Raw genomic sequence first — 22,445 nt, forward strand, 5'->3', positions numbered from 1 at the left:
GGGCTAAAGGAGTAAAAGACAAAACATAGGGGCTGATTGAGTTAGACAAACGTATATGGCTCAATGAGTAACAGACAAACATTTGGACTCAGGGAGTAACAGTCAAAACATAGGGGGTCGAGGATTTACAGACAATACATAGGGGGTCGAGGATTTACAGACAATACATAGGGGGTCGAGGATTTACAGACAAAACATAGGGGGTCGAGGATTTACAGACAAAACATAGGGGGTCGAGGATTACAGACAATACATAGGGGGTCGAGGATTTACAGACAAAACATAGGGGGTCGAGGATTTACAGACAATACATAGGGGGTCGAGGATTTACAGACAAAACATAGGGGGTCGAGGATTTACAGACAATACATAGGGGGTCGAGGATTTACAGTCAAAACATAGGGGGTCGAGGATTTACAGACAAAACATAGGAGGTTCAGGAAATAACACAAAAGAAGGGTATCAATGAGTAACGGGCAAAACATACAGTATGGGGCTAAGGAAGTAGCAGAAAAAATATAGGGGTCTCATTGTTTTGCTGTTGTTTGGAAAGTTCTTTCTAAACCGTTGTCAAATGAGTGTTCGATTAAAACTGCAAATGGTGTTCAGTGAAAACACTGATTAATTGACCCCCGCTTTATTGATTAATTTCAATGTGGTGAATATATATAAAACCTATGTCAACACTCGTATACTTCCAAAAATGTCCTGCGACAGCCTAAATCAGAATATTAGAATTAATGTAATTTGCTTTAACGGCATTTAACTGTACGCCCACATTCAGTGAACTTCCATCAAGTATGATACTATAAAACCCACCTACATGTATTACACATCTTATGAACATCCTATTACCTTCTTTATCGTGCTATAAATGGATTATAGGTATGAATCAGTTGAGGATATAGTGGTATAGTAAATAGTCAGAGTATGTTTAGAAGATCCACTGAGATTACCTACCCACCCACCTACCCACCAGCCCGCCCGCCCGCTACACTAAGCAAACAGCGTAAACATCATACATAGATGATGTTGTAAACAATGATTTCATCATTCGGGAACGAGTTTGTGTATTGATATTGTAATTCTGGTAAATACACTTTACTAGCCGCCTTACCTCTCGGCTAGAGAGATCTTATAGTTTATAGTATGGGAAGGCCGGGTGGTATTAAACATGCACGTTGACCTTGCTGAAACAATGCAAAGGAAGACAACTTTCACAGGGGACTGGACTTTATTTGAACATGTATATACGGTATATATATCATATGGTTGCGATGTACTGAAGGCACGCCGCGTAGCTTTTCTAAGCTTGTATATTAATAGTCTGCTGTTATTAACCGAGTATTTGTATAGTTTTAACAGTGTTTAGTTTATATAACTATAAGCCATTTGGCATTTAATATTAATTAGTAGACTCAGTGTAACTTAAGGGCTATACTGAGCCCTATGAGATTTTTGTCCATTATTTACTAGTACAGACTTTCTCTTTATCAATTCTTTGTCTACACCTCATATATTGATTGCATAATAAATTGTTAAGTTATATAAGTCTTTTGGTGATCTTTTAACTCTATGCCATTGGCAAATGGAACCTGGTGTAGTAGGTGTAGGACATGACTGGGTGTCACCGGCTCAGTAACAGTTGTCATTTACACATTTGAAACATAACGCTAGTAGAAGAGACACCCTCCCATGACATTGCCCACAGCCCTACTACACTATTGATAACGGAAATGTCAGGTTGTAGTTTTATACTTATACGAGAAGATTTATTTAGTATTTAGTGGAAACTCAAAATGGCTATCAAGTTCAAAAATAAATCATAGGCCACCATGTCGTTCTAACAAGTATTGAAATGCCTACTGGAATAAGAACATACAATAACGCTTAGCATGTAACGAAGAATTACAATAAGAAGTAACTATTCCTGTTTTGTTCTTTTAAAATATCTTCTTCTCCTTTTATTATCATGTATTGTTATGTAAAAGCTCGCGAAGGGCCATTTTATTGGAGCAGCAATTTATTCAATGACATCACGATCTATCCGGAAATAATACATGGGGTAGCCAGCAGTATGGCTACACTCTTCTCCGATGTGCTCCAATATAATACCAGTGTGTGTTTACAGGAGTCAATAACTAGACAGTCGTTCCCTGCTAATACTTCCTACAGGAGACAGGGAGTTAGCATGTATATGACCGGCATTATGTTTTCTCTGTAAATGATACCGGTAACGAAAATTGCATTCAATCTCCAATTTTTCCCGAGCTTATCACGTTTCGATGTGTCATGGCTACTGGCCAGATATTTTGATATAAACCATAACCAAGTCAATCCCATTCCCAATTATAGTCTTAATAGTTTAGGTGAAAACGTATGGGATAAGTGAAGATTACAACGTCGGCATTCCACATGCGATCGGGTCTAGTATGGTCCTCAATAATCAGTGACCGCCGGGCCTTCCAGCGTTATGTTTTGCTTAGAGATGTTTAAAATCAGTAGAGACATTTAGCCTATAGTATGGGCTGTCTTCAATTCCCGCTAGTAATAATATCAAGTGATGTCGTCTGCTAGGTGACACGTGCTACACGTTCTTCACAAGTAACCAATGAATGTCATAACTCTGAGTACTTCGATCTTGTCTCTTTGTAACTTCTGGGGTCCAATACGTACACAATGGAATTATGTATTGGTATATCTAAAACCGGATGTTTGTTTGGATGTGAACCATTTATGACTTGATGTATTCATGTGAAGTGTGAAGCGATGATAACTCTGAAGGGAGTATTACTGGACCTTTATATTCGAATTTGGAATTTTATTACAAAGTATGGTCGTTGCGCCAACACAATTGATAGTAATTGGCGTTTTGTTGTCAATTAATGTGCGTTTCTTACAGGCTGATGATTTGACAGGCGAGTCGTCACGAAACTCGACAGATATGTATGCATACGGGAACAATTCATTTTCTACAGAAATTACAACTAAAAGTTACAAACATACGACAGATTTAAACAACCGCTTACCTGTTAGTGAAACAAGCACAGATTTAACAAGGGCGATGACGGTTTGCCCTCCACAGAACTCTAATACACATATGCTGGATCATAACACCCAACTGACTGTAAACCGTACGGAAACAATGCTATACATTGGGGGACTTTTTGACATACGGGGGTCAAGGGCCTCTTGGATGGGGAGAAGTGAACTCACAGCAGCCGAGACAGCAATACGAAACATTAACGAATTAAAATTCATTGATGGATTTAGTTTACAGCTTCTGGAGAATGACACACAGGTACGTAGGAAATACTGACAGGTAAATATATTACAATGATTTCATATCAAATTATCTCAGCATTCACATTACGTATTCTACAATGGAAATTATCATGTGCTTAGTCTCCATGGCAATCTATTGTTTTGTCCGTATTTTGCCATCATTTTTTTTATTGATTTGATTTAGAATTACGGTTTTATTATTTTGTCTACATTTTCTGAGTTGTATTAAAGGTCATCAATACAGCAGTGTTATTATTAATGCAAATGTGTTATAAAGATATTTAAAAATGCTGAAGGGATCGATAAATGATGTTTAGTATCAACACAAAAATGTTGTTTGGTCAATGTAACCATTTAATTCTATTTCGTATTAATTGTTTTTGTGCATGATTCTCTCTTCTAATTATCTATTCGAAAGAATGCTTGTGATTACAAAAGATTTTGATTTTGGTTTAGTTACCAAAACACTTTATTATTTCATGTTACATGTAACTATTCTTGTTTGTTAACTTTGTAGTGACTAAGTGTGTTAATATAAACATGATATACCATTCATTGGTAAAACAATAAAGTAAATACTGAGATACAACTGGAAACACAATATAGTGTTAAGTTGATGGTACCGACATATTATTGTTTACGATATCAGTTTACGGTAGCTATCAGTTTACGGTAGCTGGTTATAAACGTATCAGATATGTCAAATATGGGAATTCAGCATTGTTGTGATAAATGATATGTATGTTAGCTATATGTAGATATCGTAGATATATGATGTATGCAGAATAGCTGGATATTGTCGATAACAGAAAATTATAAATACTAGCTACAAATGACCAAATACATATTGCCTTTTCTACCATGTTTGCTATGTAACGCCAGTTTTGATTGGTTTAAAACCATGTATTATTTTCCAATAACCCACGCTCGTGCCAATAATACACGCTCGTGAGTCACGGCTGTTACAATTTTATATATCTAAATTTCTCCCATTTTATGAAAGGTTACAATAGCCGAGTGGGCTAATGGGTTAGTCTTTTAATAAATTTTTATCTTTTTTTTTTTATCCTTTATTTTTTTTTGAATTTTCAAAATCAATGCCATATGATAGATGCTCTTGATCGTAGTACTGTATTGTCTGTACATTTCATCAACAAATAATGCAATACTCAAGAAATAAATTACAAGGTTTTCTCGGGGTTTCTTTGCTCTTTGCTGAAGGAGGTCGATCTCAGAACTAAACAGTACATGGTAGAATAGAAATAATCAACTTTGACTCGTGTATTGTTGCAGGATATACAACTCGGACTCGGATATTTTGAAATTTTAATTAATAACTCAGGCCTGCGGCCTTCGTTATTAATTTTATTGCAAAATATCCTCGTCCTCGTTGTATATTCTGCAACAATGCACGAATCATCGTTAATTATTTCTTAAATTGTAATAACATGTCTCCAAAGTGAGAACTCGAGGAACTGTAGTGAGATAAGGGCAGTTAAAACGGAAACTCAGGGAACTGTGATGAGAACGGGTCAGTTATAACGGAAACTCAGAGAACTGTGATGAGAACGGGGCAGTTATAACGGAAACTCAGGGAACTGTGATGAGAACGGGTCAGTTATAACGGAAACTCAGAGAACTGTGATGAGAACGGGGCAGTTATAACGGAAACTCAGAGAACTGTGATGAGAACGGGTCAGTTATAACGGAAACTCAGAGAACTTTGATGAGAACGGGTCAGTTATAACGGAAACTCAGGGAACTGTGATGAGAACGGGGCAGTTAAAACGGAAACTCAGAGAACTGTAGTGAGAACGGGCCAGTTAAAACGGAAACTCCGGAACTGTGATGAGAACGGGGCAGTTATAACGGAAACTCAGAGAACTGTGGTGAGAACGGGCCAGTTAAAACGGAAACTCCGGAACTGTGATGAGAACGGGGCAGTTATAACGGAAACTCAGGGAACTGTGATGAGAACGGGCCAGTTAAAACGGAAACTCCGGAACTGTGATGAGAACGGGGCAGTTAAAACGGAAACTCAGGGAACTGTGATGAGAACGGGGCAGTTAAAACGGAAACTCAGAGAACTGTAGTGAGAACGGGGCAGTTAAAACGGAAACTCAGAGAACTGTAGTGAGAACGGGGCAGTTATAACGGAAACTCAAGGAACTGTGATGAGAACGGGCCAGTTATAACGGAAACTCAGAGAACTGTGGTGAGAACGGGGCAGTTAAAACGGAAACTCAGAGATCTGTGGTGAGAACGGGGCAGCTATAACGGAAACTCAGGGAACTGTGGTGAGAACGGGCCAGTTAAAACGGAAACTCAGAGAACTGTGGTGAGAACGGGGCAGTTAAAACGGAAACTCAGAGATCTGTGGTGAGAACGGGGCAGTTAAAACGGAAACTCAGAGAACTGTGGTGAGAACGGGACAGTTATAACGGAAACTCAGGGAACTGTGATGAGAACGGGGCAGTTATAACGGAAACTCCGGAACTGTGATGAGAACGGGGCAGTTATAACGGAAACTCAGAGAACTGTGGTGAGAACGGGCCAGTTAAAACGGAAACTCCGGAACTGTGATGAGAACGGGACAGTTATAACGGAAACTCAGGGAACTGTGATGAGAACGGGCCAGTTAAAACGGAAACTCCGGAACTGTGATGAGAACGGGGCAGTTAAAACGGAAACTCAGGGAACTGTGATGAGAACGGGGCAGTTAAAACGGAAACTCAGAGAACTGTAGTGAGAACGGGGCAGTTAAAACGGAAACTCAGAGAACTGTAGTGAGAACGGGGCAGTTATAACGGAAACTCAAGGAACTGTGATGAGAACGGGCCAGTTATAACGGAAACTCAGAGAACTGTGGTGAGAACGGGGCAGTTAAAACGGAAACTCAGAGATCTGTGGTGAGAACGGGGCAGCTATAACGGAAACTCAGGGAACTGTGGTGAGAACGGGCCAGTTAAAACGGAAACTCAGAGAACTGTGGTGAGAACGGGGCAGTTAAAACGGAAACTCAGAGATCTGTGGTGAGAACGGGGCAGTTAAAACGGAAACTCAGAGAACTGTGGTGAGAACGGGACAGTTATAACGGAAACTCAGGGAACTGTGATGAGAACGGGGCAGTTATAACGGAAACTCAGAGAACTGTGGTGAGAACGGGGCAGTTATAACGGAAACTCAGGGAACTGTGGTGAGAACGGGGCAGTTATAACGGAAACTCAGGGAACTGTGATGAGAACGGGCCAGTTATAACGGAAACTCCGAGAACTGTGGTGAGAACGGGGCAGTTATAACGGAAACTCAGAGAACTGTGGTGAGAACGGGGCAGTTATAACGGAAAGTCAGAGATCTGTGGTGAGAACGGGGCAGTTAAAACGGAAACTCAGAGAACTGTGGTGAGAACGGGACAGTAATAACGGAAACTCAGAGATCTGTGGTGAGAACGGGGCAGTTAAAACGGAAACTCAGAGATCTGTGGTGAGAACGGGACAGTTATAACGGAAACTCAGGGAACTGTGATGAGAACGGGACAGTTAAAACGGAAACTCAGAGAACTGTGGTGAGAACGGGGCAATTAAAACGGAAACTCAGAGATCTGTGGTGAGAACGGGGCAGTTAAAACGGAAACTCAGAGAACTGTGGTGAGAACGGGACAGTTATAACGGAAACTCAGGGAACTGTGATGAGAACGGGGCAGTTATAACGGAAACTCAGAGAACTGTGGTGAGAACGGGGCAGTTATAACGGAAACTCAGGGAACTGTGGTGAGAACGGGGCAGTTAAAACGGAAACTCAGAGAACTGTGGTGAGAACGGGACAGTTATAACGGAAACTCAGGGAACTGTGGTGAGAACGGGGCAGTTATAACGGAAACTCCGAGAACTGTGGTGAGAACGGGGCAGTTAAAACGGAAACTCAGAGATCTGTGGTGAGAACGGGACAGTTAAAACGGAAACTCAGGGAACTGTGGTGAGAACGGGGCAGTTAAAACGGAAACTCAGAGAACTGTGATGAGAACGGGACAGTTAAAACGGAAACTCAGAGAACTGTGGTGAGAACGGGGCAGTTAAAACGGAAACTCAGAGAACTGTAGTGAGAACGGGACAGTTAAAACGGAAACTCAGAGAACTGTGATGAGAACGGGGCAGTTAAAACGGAAACTCAGAGAACTGTAGTGAGAACGGGGCAGTTATAACGGAAACTCAGAGAACTGTAGTGAGAACGGGACAGTTAAAACGGAAACTCAGAGAACTGTAGTGAGAACGGGGCAGTTAAAACGGAAACTCAGAGAACTGTAGTGAGAACGGGGCAGTTATAACGGAAACTCAGAGAACTGTAGTGAGAACGGGGCAGTTAAAACGGAAACTCAGAGAACTGTGATGAGAACGGGGCAGTTATAACGGAAACTCAAGGAACGGTGATGAGAACGGGGCAGTTAAAACGGAAACTCAGAGAACTGTGGTGAGAACGGGGCAGTTAAAACGGAAACTCAGAGAACTGTGATGAGAACGGGGCAGTTAAAACGGAAACTCAGAGAACTGTGGTGAGAACGGGACAGTTAAAACGGAAACTCAGAGAACTGTGGTGAGAACGGGGCAGTTATAACGCATTCAATAAAAATAAAAATCTTAAATATGTCATGAAGATGTAGTGCATTCCAACGTATCTTAAAAATGGAGTATTATGAAAAAACTTCGGTTGTATGCCTTCAGAATAATAGTACATACCATATATCTTAGTTAAAAGTAACGACATAACTCATTTCACTTAGAAATCGTGATATTATAAAGTATGAGTGCAATGAGTCATGATCCAGTTTATCTCGACATGTGATCAGCATTTGTGGGTATAATTAACGACCGCCTATGTCAGGATCACACGCTACAGGTAGCACTGATTTATAAAATAATGATTAGAGCAATATCTGCTTCTCAGTGGAATGGTAATATTGAAGGGCGGAGGGAGTACGCATGAATAAGTCACAAGGCTATCACCCTCACTGGGATACTAGACTATCATAAAGCCAATTCAGTTTTCGCTGTAATGTTGACGGGATCGTGAAAGGTTATTGGATGATTTCTAAAGTTATGAACTTTATTATCCGGTATACAATTATAGATCCTAGTTTACAATGGGATGCTGCTCGCTCATCTATTGTAAGGAAGAACGACAGAGATATTGCCATGCGCTATATATGTACATGTAAAGTTTTTTCGGTGCACTCTGCTATGCACGATGATTATGATGTTAAACACCCATACGCCAATATAGTCTAAAAGTGCGCATTCATCTAATGCCATTTACATGGTTAGTAATAACACTGAGAGCTACGTAATTATGTAATAGCATAGCATCCTTTTAAAGCCCCAAACAACATGAATTTTCGTTTCTTAGGGAATCAAAAATGGCATATATGAGTATTTTTCCCATGTTGTACGTCCTCGCAACAGACAGCTAATTTCAAATTAATTTAACTTTCTTTTATTCAAATATCAAAGTACATTACATTACATACAATACAAAAGGAAAATAGAAACAAGTGTCTAAGACACTTATATAAAACTATCACCTATAAATAAATAAGCAATTAAAAAATGGACAGCATAATTAAGTCAACAATGCATTTAACAATGAAAAGTATACAATTGGGACAGTTTAAACAGGATGACAGAGAAAAAATAAATATAATGGAAGAGAGAAAATTTAGGTGTAATTTCAAATTAAGATGCGTTTCAAGGGGAGACCAGCAGAAGAAATGATTACACAGCGAGAACAGAGAGATATATAGGAAATGACAGTGATATGATACATACGTAGATGTTACCATAGGTCTTTGTGAGACAGATTTATTTCAGCTACATGTCCTCGTCATCAAGGTCATGAAACTGATCTCGCGCTTTGGGATCGATTCCCCTTTTTGGCCCAATGTTAATTTGAAACAAGGCTACACTCGACACTTCTTGGTAAATGGGCGGAGAAATTCGTATTAGGTGCAAGTAGTTACTTGACAGGACCACAAAATGACTTCGTATAAAAAAAAAAACACAAACAAAAAAATATGCGAATTCATAATATATTCCAAATGGAAGTAGATTTGAATTTACTTCGTAATAAGCAGAAATTCGTATCAAGCAGGTTTGTTTGAACAAAGTTTTTTTAATCATGTAATAAAGTCAACAAATACATCGTTGTTACAGTGTATCCTTTTTAGCAAACTCCGTTTTCAGTTCCGTATATCTGATTGTGTTCTTTTAAAATGCAATTACCATAATTTAATGTTATATTCCGGATAAACTGACAGCCACTCAATAAAAAACAGTTTTAGAGTTATCCTTTGTTGGGATATCCACTTTGTCACATAGCGTTGTGTCACTGAAATTAAATTAGTCTGTCATTAAAGAATTACCAGCATAAGGGGAGCGTGCACGTTAAGGTGTGCGGTAGGGGAATTCGTCGTTTGTCTTCATTTAAAACATCTATCGTTACTATAAATAATGCCAAATAAGTTGTAAATGGTATAGCATCAAAACTTAAACCATGGAGTAACACCAAAACATATTAATTTAATAAAGACTTTCGATTACGTTGAATGTTGAAATGCACAAAGATGGACAATCACATTTGCGATAATACAGCTTGCATAAATTCTTCATCGACGTGCATCAGTCGAAACTATGTGTTTGAGTATCGAATGAAATTCAACATTAAAAAAACTTTTTAGGGAAGTATGGCACTACCAAGAAATGGAAACTCAATCATCATACTTCTCCCACTGTTTAGTGGTCAGCTATTTATGTTGGTCACATTGGAAATAAATATGAAGGCGGCTGGTTTAGATGATCACATCGTATCCTTTATCACAGGAAGGACAGTATAATTTGTGCGAACTACATCGGTAACAGTTGTTTTCCTTTTAAAGAAAATATATCGTTATATCTAAAAGCAAAACTGTTTTTTCAAAGTCTTTGTGATACTTAAAATTTCTTTGAGTGTCGTAGTGGACAATCTTTGCGTGACGCTCCGGAATGTGTAGTCTGTAAATTAGTGCCCGCATCTATTCCGAAATTATGCGGGCCTCCAAAAGGAGTGTTTACGATAAATGAATGGTTTAGTGCATACTGTATCTTTTATGCTAGGTTTTATGCCATATGAATATTTCTATTCTGTAAGTTTGGTTAATCCGATAATTGGTTAGGTTTGGATCAGTCCCGCCATATTTCAAATCATTGTCGTCTATGTGTTTGTTCGCAATACTTACAGTACTTGGTCAAGTAGCATATTTTGTTTTTCTTTATAGCTTAACAAATACATAATGTTGAACATAAATGATAATTTGCAATTTCCAATAACTTCAACTGGTATGGGATGTATGTGTTTGAAGGGTCTGAATAGTACAGAATATTATCTAATCTGTGGTCCGGTGATAATGAACAACCTGTTATTTATCTCCGTACGTAATTACGTGGTCGTAAAGTTCCTAGAAACGGTTTGGTTTAACTTTTTGTCATTTTGGAATGATAATATTCTTTGGCTTTGTTAAATTGCTTTTATTATCTTATAAGTGTTTATTTGTTTTTTCATTTGTCATTTTCATACATTCTTTTGAGGTGTGTGAACTAACTCCTTTGCAAGATGGAAACAATTAAGCAAATCTTCGTCAACTTGTTTCGCCCTTTGTTTATATGTAACACGAGTAAGTAATAATGAGTTTTTATTTAACTGTTGCACTGTTTCTAGATAAGTTTGGGAGCTCTGTATTTGAACTCGATATTAAGGATAGAAATGATCAACCTTCTACCATCAAACTCTGCTATTAAATGCCAAGTACGTTGATATTCTGTACGAACGGACTTCATCTCTTGGCGCATTTCATCATCAATTCTGTCATGTTGTATTCTCCTCGTACTTTTTCAAACTGTTGAAGATGATATAGCAAGTTTTTTCTATTGTTTGATAGGCTTGTCTGCACAAAAGGATTTTAGAAGTGTTTGGCAAGGAATCGTACTCGGCCATCCTGGTGCAATTCAAACACGCCAGAACGGCTGTATTTAGTTGGCATTATATCGACTGAGTATTATGGTACACCACGGATACAGAATATGTATTGATAGCCTGTCGTTGACATCTACGAAATACCTCTTAAGATGACTCTTAAGTCGGGTAACTACGCCAACTCTTGGTGTGTAAGATAACTCTTATGTCGGGTAGTCAAGCCGACTCTTGGTGTGTAAGATACCTCTTATGTCGGGTAGTCACGCCGACTCTTGGTGTGTAAGATACCTCTTATGTCGGGTAGTCACGCCGACTCTTGGTGTGTAAGATAACTCTCATGTCGGGTAGTCACGCCGACTCTTGGTGTGTAAGATACCTCTTATGTCGGGTAGTCAAGCCAACTCTTGATGTGTAAGATACCTCTTATGTCGGGTAGTCAAGCCGACTCTTGGTGTGTAAGATAACTCTTATGTCGGGTAGTCACGCCGACTCTTGGTGTGTAAGATAGCTCATATGTCGGGTAGTCAAGCCAACTCTTGGTGTGTAAGATACCTCTTATGTCGGGTAGTCGCGCCGACTCTTGGTGTGTAAGATAACACTTATGTCGTGTAGTCAAGCCAACTCTTGGTGTGTAAGATACCTCTTATGTCGGGTAGTCAAGCCGACTCTTGGTGTGTAAGATACCTCTTATGTCGGGTAGTCACGTCAACTCTTGGTGTGTAAGATACAAATTGTAGCTCTTATGTCGGGTGGTCAAGCCAACTCTTGGTGTGTAAGATAACTCTTATGTTGGGTAGTCATGACAACTCTTGGTGTGTAAGATACCTCTTATGTTGGGTAGTCAAGTCAATTCTTGGTGTGTACGATAACTCTTATGTCGGGTAGTCAAGCCAACTCTTGGTGTGTAAGATCACTCTATGTCTGGTAGTCATGACAACTCTTGGTGTGTAAGATACCTCTTATGTTGGGTAGTCATGACAACTCTTGGTATGTAAGATCACTCTGTGTCGGGTAGTCAAGCCGACTCTTGGTGTGTAAGATAACTCTTATCTCGGGTAGTCAAGCCGACTCTTGGTGTGTAAAATACCTCTTATGTCGGGTAGTCACGCCAACTCTTGGTGTGTGAGATACCTCTTATGTCGGGTAGTCACGCCGACTCTTGGTGTGTAAGATAAAATCGCACTCCAGTTTGTTCTCTCACCGCACTGCGACTCGCTGTCAACAAACACGTATGATGTAGACAATGAGTCTTTACAATACATATCACTAAGCATTACAATGCCATACACGATGTTGTCTATACATACAAATGTGCTGGGTTTTTATCGGTGATGCATACATATCGGGTCAGTGTGATCAAGGTTGTCAAGTTCACATCCGGGTCTGACAGTCTCTATGAATAAAATAATTCAACATGTTTGTCGGCGCAAACAATGGTGAATATAGAAAAAAAATCGTCATTATGATACACGTAGTAACAATAACATTTACAATTAATTTAGAACATAATCAATTTCAAACCCACTAGTATTTTTTTTCAGTTCGCTAATTAAAAGTTCAATAAAACTACTGCGTTAACAGACAATATAGATCGGAAATCACAATAAGTATCCTACCAATTACATATTAAATTATAATCCCCGTTAATCCCCGTTTCAGAAAGTCGCTCGATAATCTCGTCAGGATAAGACTCTCCTATTTTTTCCTCGAGAGAGGATGACTGTTTTCCGGAAGGAAACACTGACTGAGTAGGCCGTTCGTCAAAAGGAAGTGCTCATCAATCATGATACTTAAAACAGGTTTCTGGAATAAAGATAAAAAATAAAAAATATAAAAAAAACCTAAAAAGATCAAAGACGACAAAAATTGTCATCATGGAATCACAGGGGCTCGACACCTTCCTTTGACCCAGAATGAAATATTCAACCCAAAGGTTCGATCCCCAGATCGCTTATAATTAATGGAATTTTGAAAGACGACATTCCTTACCTTGTCAAGTATTAGTGTTCTGGGGGTTGGACTCTAGGATTAAATATTCCTGGGTCATAGGAAGGTACCATACCCCTGTGCATCGGATTTACTTGTTTGAAATAACCACAATGGTACGGTATTTCATTGATAATATCAAATGAAAAAAAAATCACTTGTTCGCCAGGAATCTATTTCCAGCATGAAACTCACTAAATGCGATTACATATTACATGTAAGGTTTTAAGCATGATAACATACATACTTTCAGCGAAGTCCGATGCAACAATGTTTCCCCATGTGACAAATCTGTTTTCGATCAGGAAGTAATGCGTTTTTTGCGCTATATTAATACATTTCACGAGTATATGTTTCATTTTTTTCGATTCTGAAATGTCGAATGCAATATAAATTACCGACAAAAATCTGCCGTCACAAACATGTGTCGTTATTCGGTTATATAGGTTTCCCTTGTTACAGTATTTCTGTTTCTGATGAAAATTTAAATTCCTTTGATCTTGTTCTCCTGTTGATTCCCATATTAACGAGATAGTATATATGTGTCTGGTTTATTTTAGTAGTCTCTATCGACCTCCTAAATTTTTAACTACTTGTTCTTAACTTGAAATCTGCATTGGTTATTTTTAGCCTCTGTGTTGCGTGTGATGATGCTGAACACCATGTGTATTACGAGTATATCGCCTGACTTAATCCAAAGTATGAGTACTCGATAGGGTTCTGTATGTTTATCGGTGTTAACCGTCTGACCAAATGGTTTATGCATGCGTTACAGGTGGCAATACCCAAACAGAGTTTCCAAGACTGTAGCATATATATCACATACACATTACATACAAATTACATACAGATCACATACAGATTAAATACATATTACATACAGATTACAGACATATTACATACAATTTACATATATATTACAAATATATCTCATACATATTACATATAGATTACATACAAATCACATACATATTAAATAATATTACATACAGATTACATATATGTTAAATACATATTACATACAGATTACATATATGTTAAATACAGATTACATACAGATCACATACAGATTACATACATATTACATATATATTACATATATGTTAAATACAGATTACATACAGATCACATACAGATTACATACATATTACATATATATTACATACCGATTACATACAGATTACATATATATTACATACCGATTACATACATATTACATACAGATCTAGATTACATATATATTACATACAGATTACATATATATTACATACATATTACATACATATTACATACGGATTACATACATATTACATACAGATTACATACGGATAACATGTATATCACATACCGATTACATACATCAGAATGTATAACTGGGTGATTTATAGCAGAATTAATACGGGGATAACACCTGGTTTATCGAACATATCTTATGAAACCACAATTGGATGCATTTAGCCAGAAACATTACACTCCATCTTAAACTAATACCCGTGTGAGACAAATCTTTGTATCTCATCAGTTCTATGTCGCGGCTAATTACCACAAAACAGCCAAAGTGAATAGGATTGATTACACGGGCGGAATTAGTGATTGGGACTTCCATTCCGATGAAGTGGTCTTTTTCAATCCCAGTCCAAGCTGTTGCCATATCACGGTAAACCTTGTTGTATATAATGTGTGATGCAGAATTTATGTTCTATTTCGCGATAATTATATGAACGCTTTAACAAATTACAGGTCCTTAGTTTGTGTATTACACGTAGATCGTGCATACAATATAGGTGTTTATTATGGTGTCGTTTTTCAATCTAACCAGGCTTCGGCGAAAATCGGCCGTCACAGCCAATGAGGGACTGATGCGCATGCCTATTATAGGAAGTCGTGTACACCACTTTATTTATGAAATGGCAGTATAACATGATTATAGAGCGGTTTGATGGCGGTCTTACGGGATTTTACTGTTTACTTTGATTCTCCCTGATTCATGCAAAAACACGAATCAGATTCTGTCTAGACTGCTATATAAAACATCATCGGACAAAAAAGGCTTCTGATCTCTGAGAGAGAGACAGAGAGAGAGGAGAGCTGGAATATATTTAATTATCACGTTATTCATACACTTTTGTGAAGAAAGTACAGTTAATATAGAGGGGAGGACATCGACACCTTAAACAAATTGACACTTTATCTACAGAATATTATACATTGTATATCAAATATCTATAAAAACATTATTAGTGCATACCTTATATTTACATGTAGAGGATTACCAACGCTTTAAAACAGTCCCTAGCTAAATAAATGATGCTGACAAACACATTAAGCATGGTGATCATTTGAACATCCGTATGTTAGACTAGTACACTAAGAGGAAGCCATGAACTGATAATACCTCTATTACGTAACGTTTAGTGATATGTTTCCCTTGCGGATGTTTTAAATATGTGTTATGATATAATCAATACCATTACATCAATGTAGGTTTACTGTACAAATGTCATCGATGTAATAAAATGACATGTCATTGTTCAAAACTAGAGTTGTTCTCTGCGCTGGCATTCTAGGGATAATTGAGAGGCATTATTTTAATGATAATTTCAAGGGTATAACGTCATGGAAATATGTTTTGAAATTTAATTAAACTGATGTGACACCTTGATATACAATATAGACACTGAAAATAGTAGATATATCCAAAAATGTTTCTCAGTATTGACATATAACTGTTATTCACCGTCCCATGAGATGACATATAAATGTTATTCACCACCCCATGAAATGACATATAACTGATATTCACCGCCCCATGAGATGACATATAACTGATATTCACCGCCCCATTAGATGACATATAACTGTTATTCGCCACCCTATGAGATGATATATAACTGTTATTCACCGCCCCATGAGATGATATATAACTGTTATTCCCCACCTCATGAGATGACATATAACTGTTATTCACCACCCTATGAGATGACATATAACTGTTATTTCCCGCCCCATGAGATGATATATAACTGTTATTCCCCACCTCATGAGATGACATATAACTGTTATTCACCACCTCATGAGATGACATATAACTGTTATTCACCGCCCCATGAGATGACATATAACTGTTTTTCACCACTCTATCAGATGACATATAACTGCTATTCACCGCCCCATGAGATAATATATAACTGCTATTCACCGCCTCATGAGATGATATATAACTGTTATTCACCACCCCATGAGATGATATATAACTGCTATTCACCGCCTCATGAGATGATATATAACTGCTATTCACCGCCTCATGAGATGATATATAACTGTTATTTCCCGCCCAATGAGATGATATATAACTGTTATTCACCACCCCATGAGATGATATATAACTGCTATTCACCGCCTCATGAGATGATATATAACTGTTATTCACCACCCCATGAGATGATATATAACTGCTATTCATCACCTCATGAGATGACATATAACTGTTATTCACCACCCCATGAGATGATATATAACTGTTATTTCCCACCCCATGAGATGACATATAACTGTTATTCACCGCCCCATGATATGACATATAACTGTTATTTACCGCCCCATGAGATGATATATAACTGTTATTCACCGCCCCATGATATGACATATAACTGTTATTCCCCGCCCCATGAGATGACATATAACTGTTATTTACCGCCCCATGAGATGATATATAACTGTTATTCACCGCCCCATGAGATGATATATAACTGTTATTCACCGCCCCATGAGATGATATATAACTGTTATTCACCGCCTCATGAGATGATATATAACTGTTATTCACCACCTCATGAGATGATATATAACTGTTATTCACCGCCCCATGATATGACATATAACTGTTATTCATCACCTCATGAGATGATATATAACTGTTATTCACCGCCTCATGAGATGATATATAACTGTTATTCACCACCTCATGAGATGACATATAACTGTTATTCACCGCCCCATGAGATGATATATAACTGTTATTTCCCACCCCATGAGATGACATATAACTGTTATTCATCACCTCATGAGATGACATATAACTGTTATTCACCACCCCATGAGATGATATATAACTGTTATTCACCGCCCCATGATATGACATATAACTGTTATTCACCGCCCCATGATATGACATATAACTGTTATTTACCGCCCCATGAGATGATATATAACTGTTATTCACCGCCCCATGATATGACATATAACTGTTATTCCCCGCCCCATGAGATGACATCAAACTGTTATTCATCACCTCATGATATGACATATAACTGTTATTTACCGCCCCATGATATGACATATAACTGTTATTTACCGCCCCATGAGATGATATATAACTGTTATTCACCGCCCCATGATATGACATATAACTGTTATTCCCCGCCCCATGAGATGACATAAAACTGTTATTCACCGCCCCATGAGATGACATATAACTGTTATTCACCACCCCATGAGATGATATATAACTGCTATTCACCGCCTCATGAGATGACATATAACTGTTATCCCCCACCTCATGAGATGACATATAACTGTTATTCACCACCCCATGATATGATATATAACTGTTATTCACCGCCCCATGATATGATATATAACTGTTTTTCACCGCCCCATGAGATGACATATAACTGTTATTCACCGCCCCATGATATGATATATAACTGTTTTTCACCGCCCCATGAGATGACATATAACTGTTATTCACCGCCCCATGATATGATATATAACTGTTTTTCACCGCCCCATGAGATGACATATAACTGTTATTCACCACCCCATGAGATGACATATAACTGTTATTCATCACCCTATGAGATGATATATAACTGTTATTCACCGCCCCATGAGATGACATATAACTGTTATTTACCGCCCCATGAGATGACATATAACTGTTATTCACCACCCCATGAGATGACATATAACTGTTATTCACCGCCCCATGAGATGACATATAACTGTTATTCACCGCCCCATGAGATGACATATAACTGTTATTCACCGCCCCATGAGATGACATATAACTGTTATTCACCACCTCATGAGATGATATATAACTGTTATTCATCACCCCATGAGATGACATATAACTGTTATTCATCACCCCATGAGATGATATATAACTGTTATTCACCGCCCCATGAGATGGCATATAACTGTTATTCACCACCCCATGAGATGACATATAACTGTTATTTACCGCCCCATGAGATGACATATAACTGTTATTCATCACCCCATGAGATGACATATAACTGTTTTTCACCGCCCCATGAGATGATATATAACTGTTATTTACCACCTCATGAGATGACATATAACTGTTATTCACCGCCCCATGAGATGACATATAACAGTTTGTCATCAAGGAAAAGGAATTTCCTTTTTGTTGTATTCGTCCTTGCATCTGTTATCCTATTTATAGCATTCGTTCTCGCCTTGACGGATGACTGTTAATACCTGCCGTTCTGTCTATATGCTTGCTCCATTATCATCATTTTGTTGATTGGTGATCGTCGGTAACTCACGTCCTGCCACTCAAGGACCATGGGACGATTGGTTTAGAGAATCTTGTTAATAGCAACCAATCAAATACCACCACAACTAAACTTCTTTTATGTGAAACATATTTTAGGGAGTCTTGCGACCAAAACATGCAATATACATCTTCATTATGGAAAGAAGAGGAAACTTCCGGTGGAAAACTGCACGTGTTGTGACGTTTCTGCTTAAGTAAAGACGAATTCATGTGATTGGCAATGAGAGTGTCTAGATTGAATATTCCATTTTCTGTTGGTAAACTACCAGCTGACTTGGGTTTGTTGATTGGCGCCATTTCCTTCTACAGCTGTGAGTAGTACTACTCTGCCAAAAAATAGTCTGTTAAGATCTCTTTAAACTTTTAATTAAAAGCACATAGTTTGGAAACAGAAACATAATTTCAGTTATAAAAATGCATATTAAAAGCAAATTTACATTATGCATATTTTGTTCGTTTTGTTTTATTTAATTCATAGAACACTTACTATTACTCCGCCGACATTTGAATGTCGCCTTGACATTGAAAGACGGTAGACACATCAAGTGCTTCGTTGCTGTTGATACTTGTGTAAGTCGTGATTGCTATTATTTACAATTTAAAATTAACTTTCGTTTAAAAAAATAAATGATGAGTAGTATAAAGATGATAAAAAGACAATCACACAATTTTTGTCAGTGGTTGGTGTTCGAACAATTTTCTCATCGTGAGCTCGTGGGTGAGATTGAGGGGCCACAGACAGCGTGATGATCTATAAGTATAGCATGATAAACGCGTGAGATCTCCCCGTATCATGCATGAAAAAAACTTACTTACAGCACTACCAAAAGTTTCATAAGATGTTGAAATATATTTGATGTCCTTATATACAAATAAAACAGATGTAAGGTAGTTTATACACGGAAGGGAGAGATGATTGTCGATTAATGTACAAAGTGAGTAGATAATCATTTATCGGTAAGGAGCAGTAAACACTGCCCAAATACTACCTCATCACGGCACACGTCACTATAGCCCGGCTAAGAACCGGAAATGACCAAGAACATCAGTAAATCAATATATCGGATTAATATTCGATGGATATAGAAGCGAAATTGATTAAAAAGCGGAAAGAAACGTGGCCTGGCTACGGGTAACATTTTTGCCTAATCCTATTTCCGAATGGATTGTTTGTGGATTGTGACAATGAGATATTCATTAAGAGAATTGTAAGGTTATCGCGTTAGTAAATGGAATTGGGAGATTTCAGGAATGAGATTTTCTCATCCGTCTCCCCGATATTGACCACCAGCTGGAGATCATTGTTTGGACGTTGTACTTTATTAGACGATGTTTTCTTGGCCATTTGGACATTATTACTATGGTATAATAAATTTCTATTTCTTATAGCAATTTCGCGATTGAAATTAGCTATGGGCCACAACCCTGTATGTCACCGCGTCAGCTGGTCGAGGCTCCCCTGTATAAAGTACACGGTACCGATAAGAAACCAGTTACATGTACTTTAAATAGACTTACTAATAATTAATCGTAAATGTTGATACCACAGATAATTAAAATTGGAATAATGTTTTCATCCTTATATAACCGAAATTTAAGTTTAAATGACAATTTTGTGTAAACGACGACCATGGTATCAGTCTATTAGGTTTGTGATGCACAGGAAATCAGTGATTGTAAGTACAATGTAAGTCACATATCTCCTAATTATCATATCAGACCGTCTATTAGGATAGAACATTGCGCGTGACATTCATGAAATCTCTATCTGTATTTTCTTTTGAAACAAACCAACCTAGTAATAAAAAGCCTGGTCTTGAACATTTCAATAACTCCAGGGATGGCGGTGTAACGTAACATCTTTTAACTTACTCCAGGGATGGCGGTGTAACGTAACGTTCGTACTGGACATCTTTTAACTACGCCATGGAATATTTTATTTTATTGTGTTTTCGACACATTTTATCAGCCGATGTACCTTTTGCCCACGAATGATGAATGCACCTATGCGTAAACTATGGGTAAACAGTCCCCCCCCCCCCCCCCCCCCGCCTATCCGGTCCGGTGTCCATTCGTCCGGTACGTTGTCTAAAGAATGAGCTACATGTTTGTCGAATAGCAATGGTCCGACCTCGTCGTCGTATTTTCTGAAAAAAAACCCATTGAAATCAAATCAACTTGCAGAAAATAATGGCTGCCCTGTAGTACTTTGTTTTGTCAAGTTTTCGTCACGAGCTACATTTTATATGTACTTACATATGTTTTACTGGAAACTATGAATGAAACAACCCTACATCAGCCTAATGTCCTGTATTGTTCACTCACTGAATACAAAACAACCCCCAACAGTATTTGTAAATGGTCAGAAAAAATATCAACATACGCAAAATTATGATATTTACAAAACAACCTCTTACAGTATCTGTAAATGGACAGAGAAAAATATCAACATACGCAGAATTATGATATTTTCAAAACAACCTTTAACAGTATCTGTAAATGGTCAGAAAAAATATCAACATACGCAGAATTATGATATTTACAAAACAACCTCTTACAGTATCTGTAAATGGACAGAGAAAAATATCAACATATGCAAAATTATGATATTTACAAAACAACCTTTAACAGTATCTGTAAATGGACAGCGGAAATATCAACATACGGAAGAAGGCAAAATTATGATATTTACGGTGAATATATTTACGATAGTAGGCGTTGGAACTTTGATTTACCGGATAGACTGGCCCAGCTCTGGTTTGTCGTGTTCATCATTCATCACGTACAATCTAGGAAGGAGAACATGACAGAGAGATCTTGTCGTCAGTCCTGATGGATGTGAACGGAAGTTTAGTCCATGTCTTAGAGCCACAAGGGGGCGCGGAAGGCAATTTAGGTCAGACCACGGACAGCATTCGCACCTTTTATATAAAAAAGGCGAAAGGAATATACGTAATTGGACCAACTTTTGACAATATGACCGACCTCGGATAGGTAGACAAACGAGATGGACAAATGTCAATCACATTGGGTGGAGGGTATAAATCAGACTGGTATTTTACATATGTATTTGGTAATGTAGGTCATTGTGGCTAGAGGATATTGTCATGTATCACGTGTTTGTTATTGACTTTTAAGGTGGTAGCGTATGGATTGATTTCACAGTCCCAGTCTTAATAAAAGGTAAATGTATTACCAATACTTGATAATGTGTACTGCGCCATAGCTTCCTGAAAAGAATACTATCATATCTATATGTGATTAAATCATATTAGGGTCTGGTTACAAAAATCGAACATTTATACGTTATCGTCAATTTTACATTATTACCCGAAAACTTTCACACAAATACGACTGATTATATGTCCAGACAAACAAAGGCACTGAACCAACGGCTCTCGCTTGTTGCTGTTAGCATTGCTGTACAGGTGATAAGTAGTAGTACTACCACGAAAGAAAAATATGGTGCCTATAAAATTTACCCGAAATACTGTAGGCATTACTAGAAACAGTATCAATGCTTTTTATACCTCATATTACATGTTATATACGCTAAAAGTGATTATTTAACAATATATATCACATGACTACC

At 37.8% G+C, this 22,445-nt stretch overlaps 1 protein-coding gene across 1 annotated transcript in view; it reads left to right on the forward strand.

Moving 5' to 3' along the window:
• Positions 1 to 3,116: 3,116 nt before the first annotated feature.
• The window catches only part of LOC117328895 (gamma-aminobutyric acid type B receptor subunit 2-like), a 59,020-nt gene continuing 39,691 nt past the window's right edge, over positions 3,117 to 22,445 (forward strand). The window contains exon 1 of the mRNA XM_033886498.1: positions 3,117 to 3,301. Within this exon, the coding sequence (XP_033742389.1) occupies positions 3,146 to 3,301 (156 nt within the window). The 5' untranslated portion in view covers positions 3,117 to 3,145. The remainder of the gene's footprint in view (positions 3,302 to 22,445) is intronic.

Source organism: Pecten maximus, chromosome 6, assembly GCF_902652985.1.
Source record: "Pecten maximus chromosome 6, xPecMax1.1, whole genome shotgun sequence".
In the NCBI taxonomy this organism is placed as follows: Eukaryota; Metazoa; Mollusca; class Bivalvia; order Pectinida; family Pectinidae; genus Pecten; species Pecten maximus.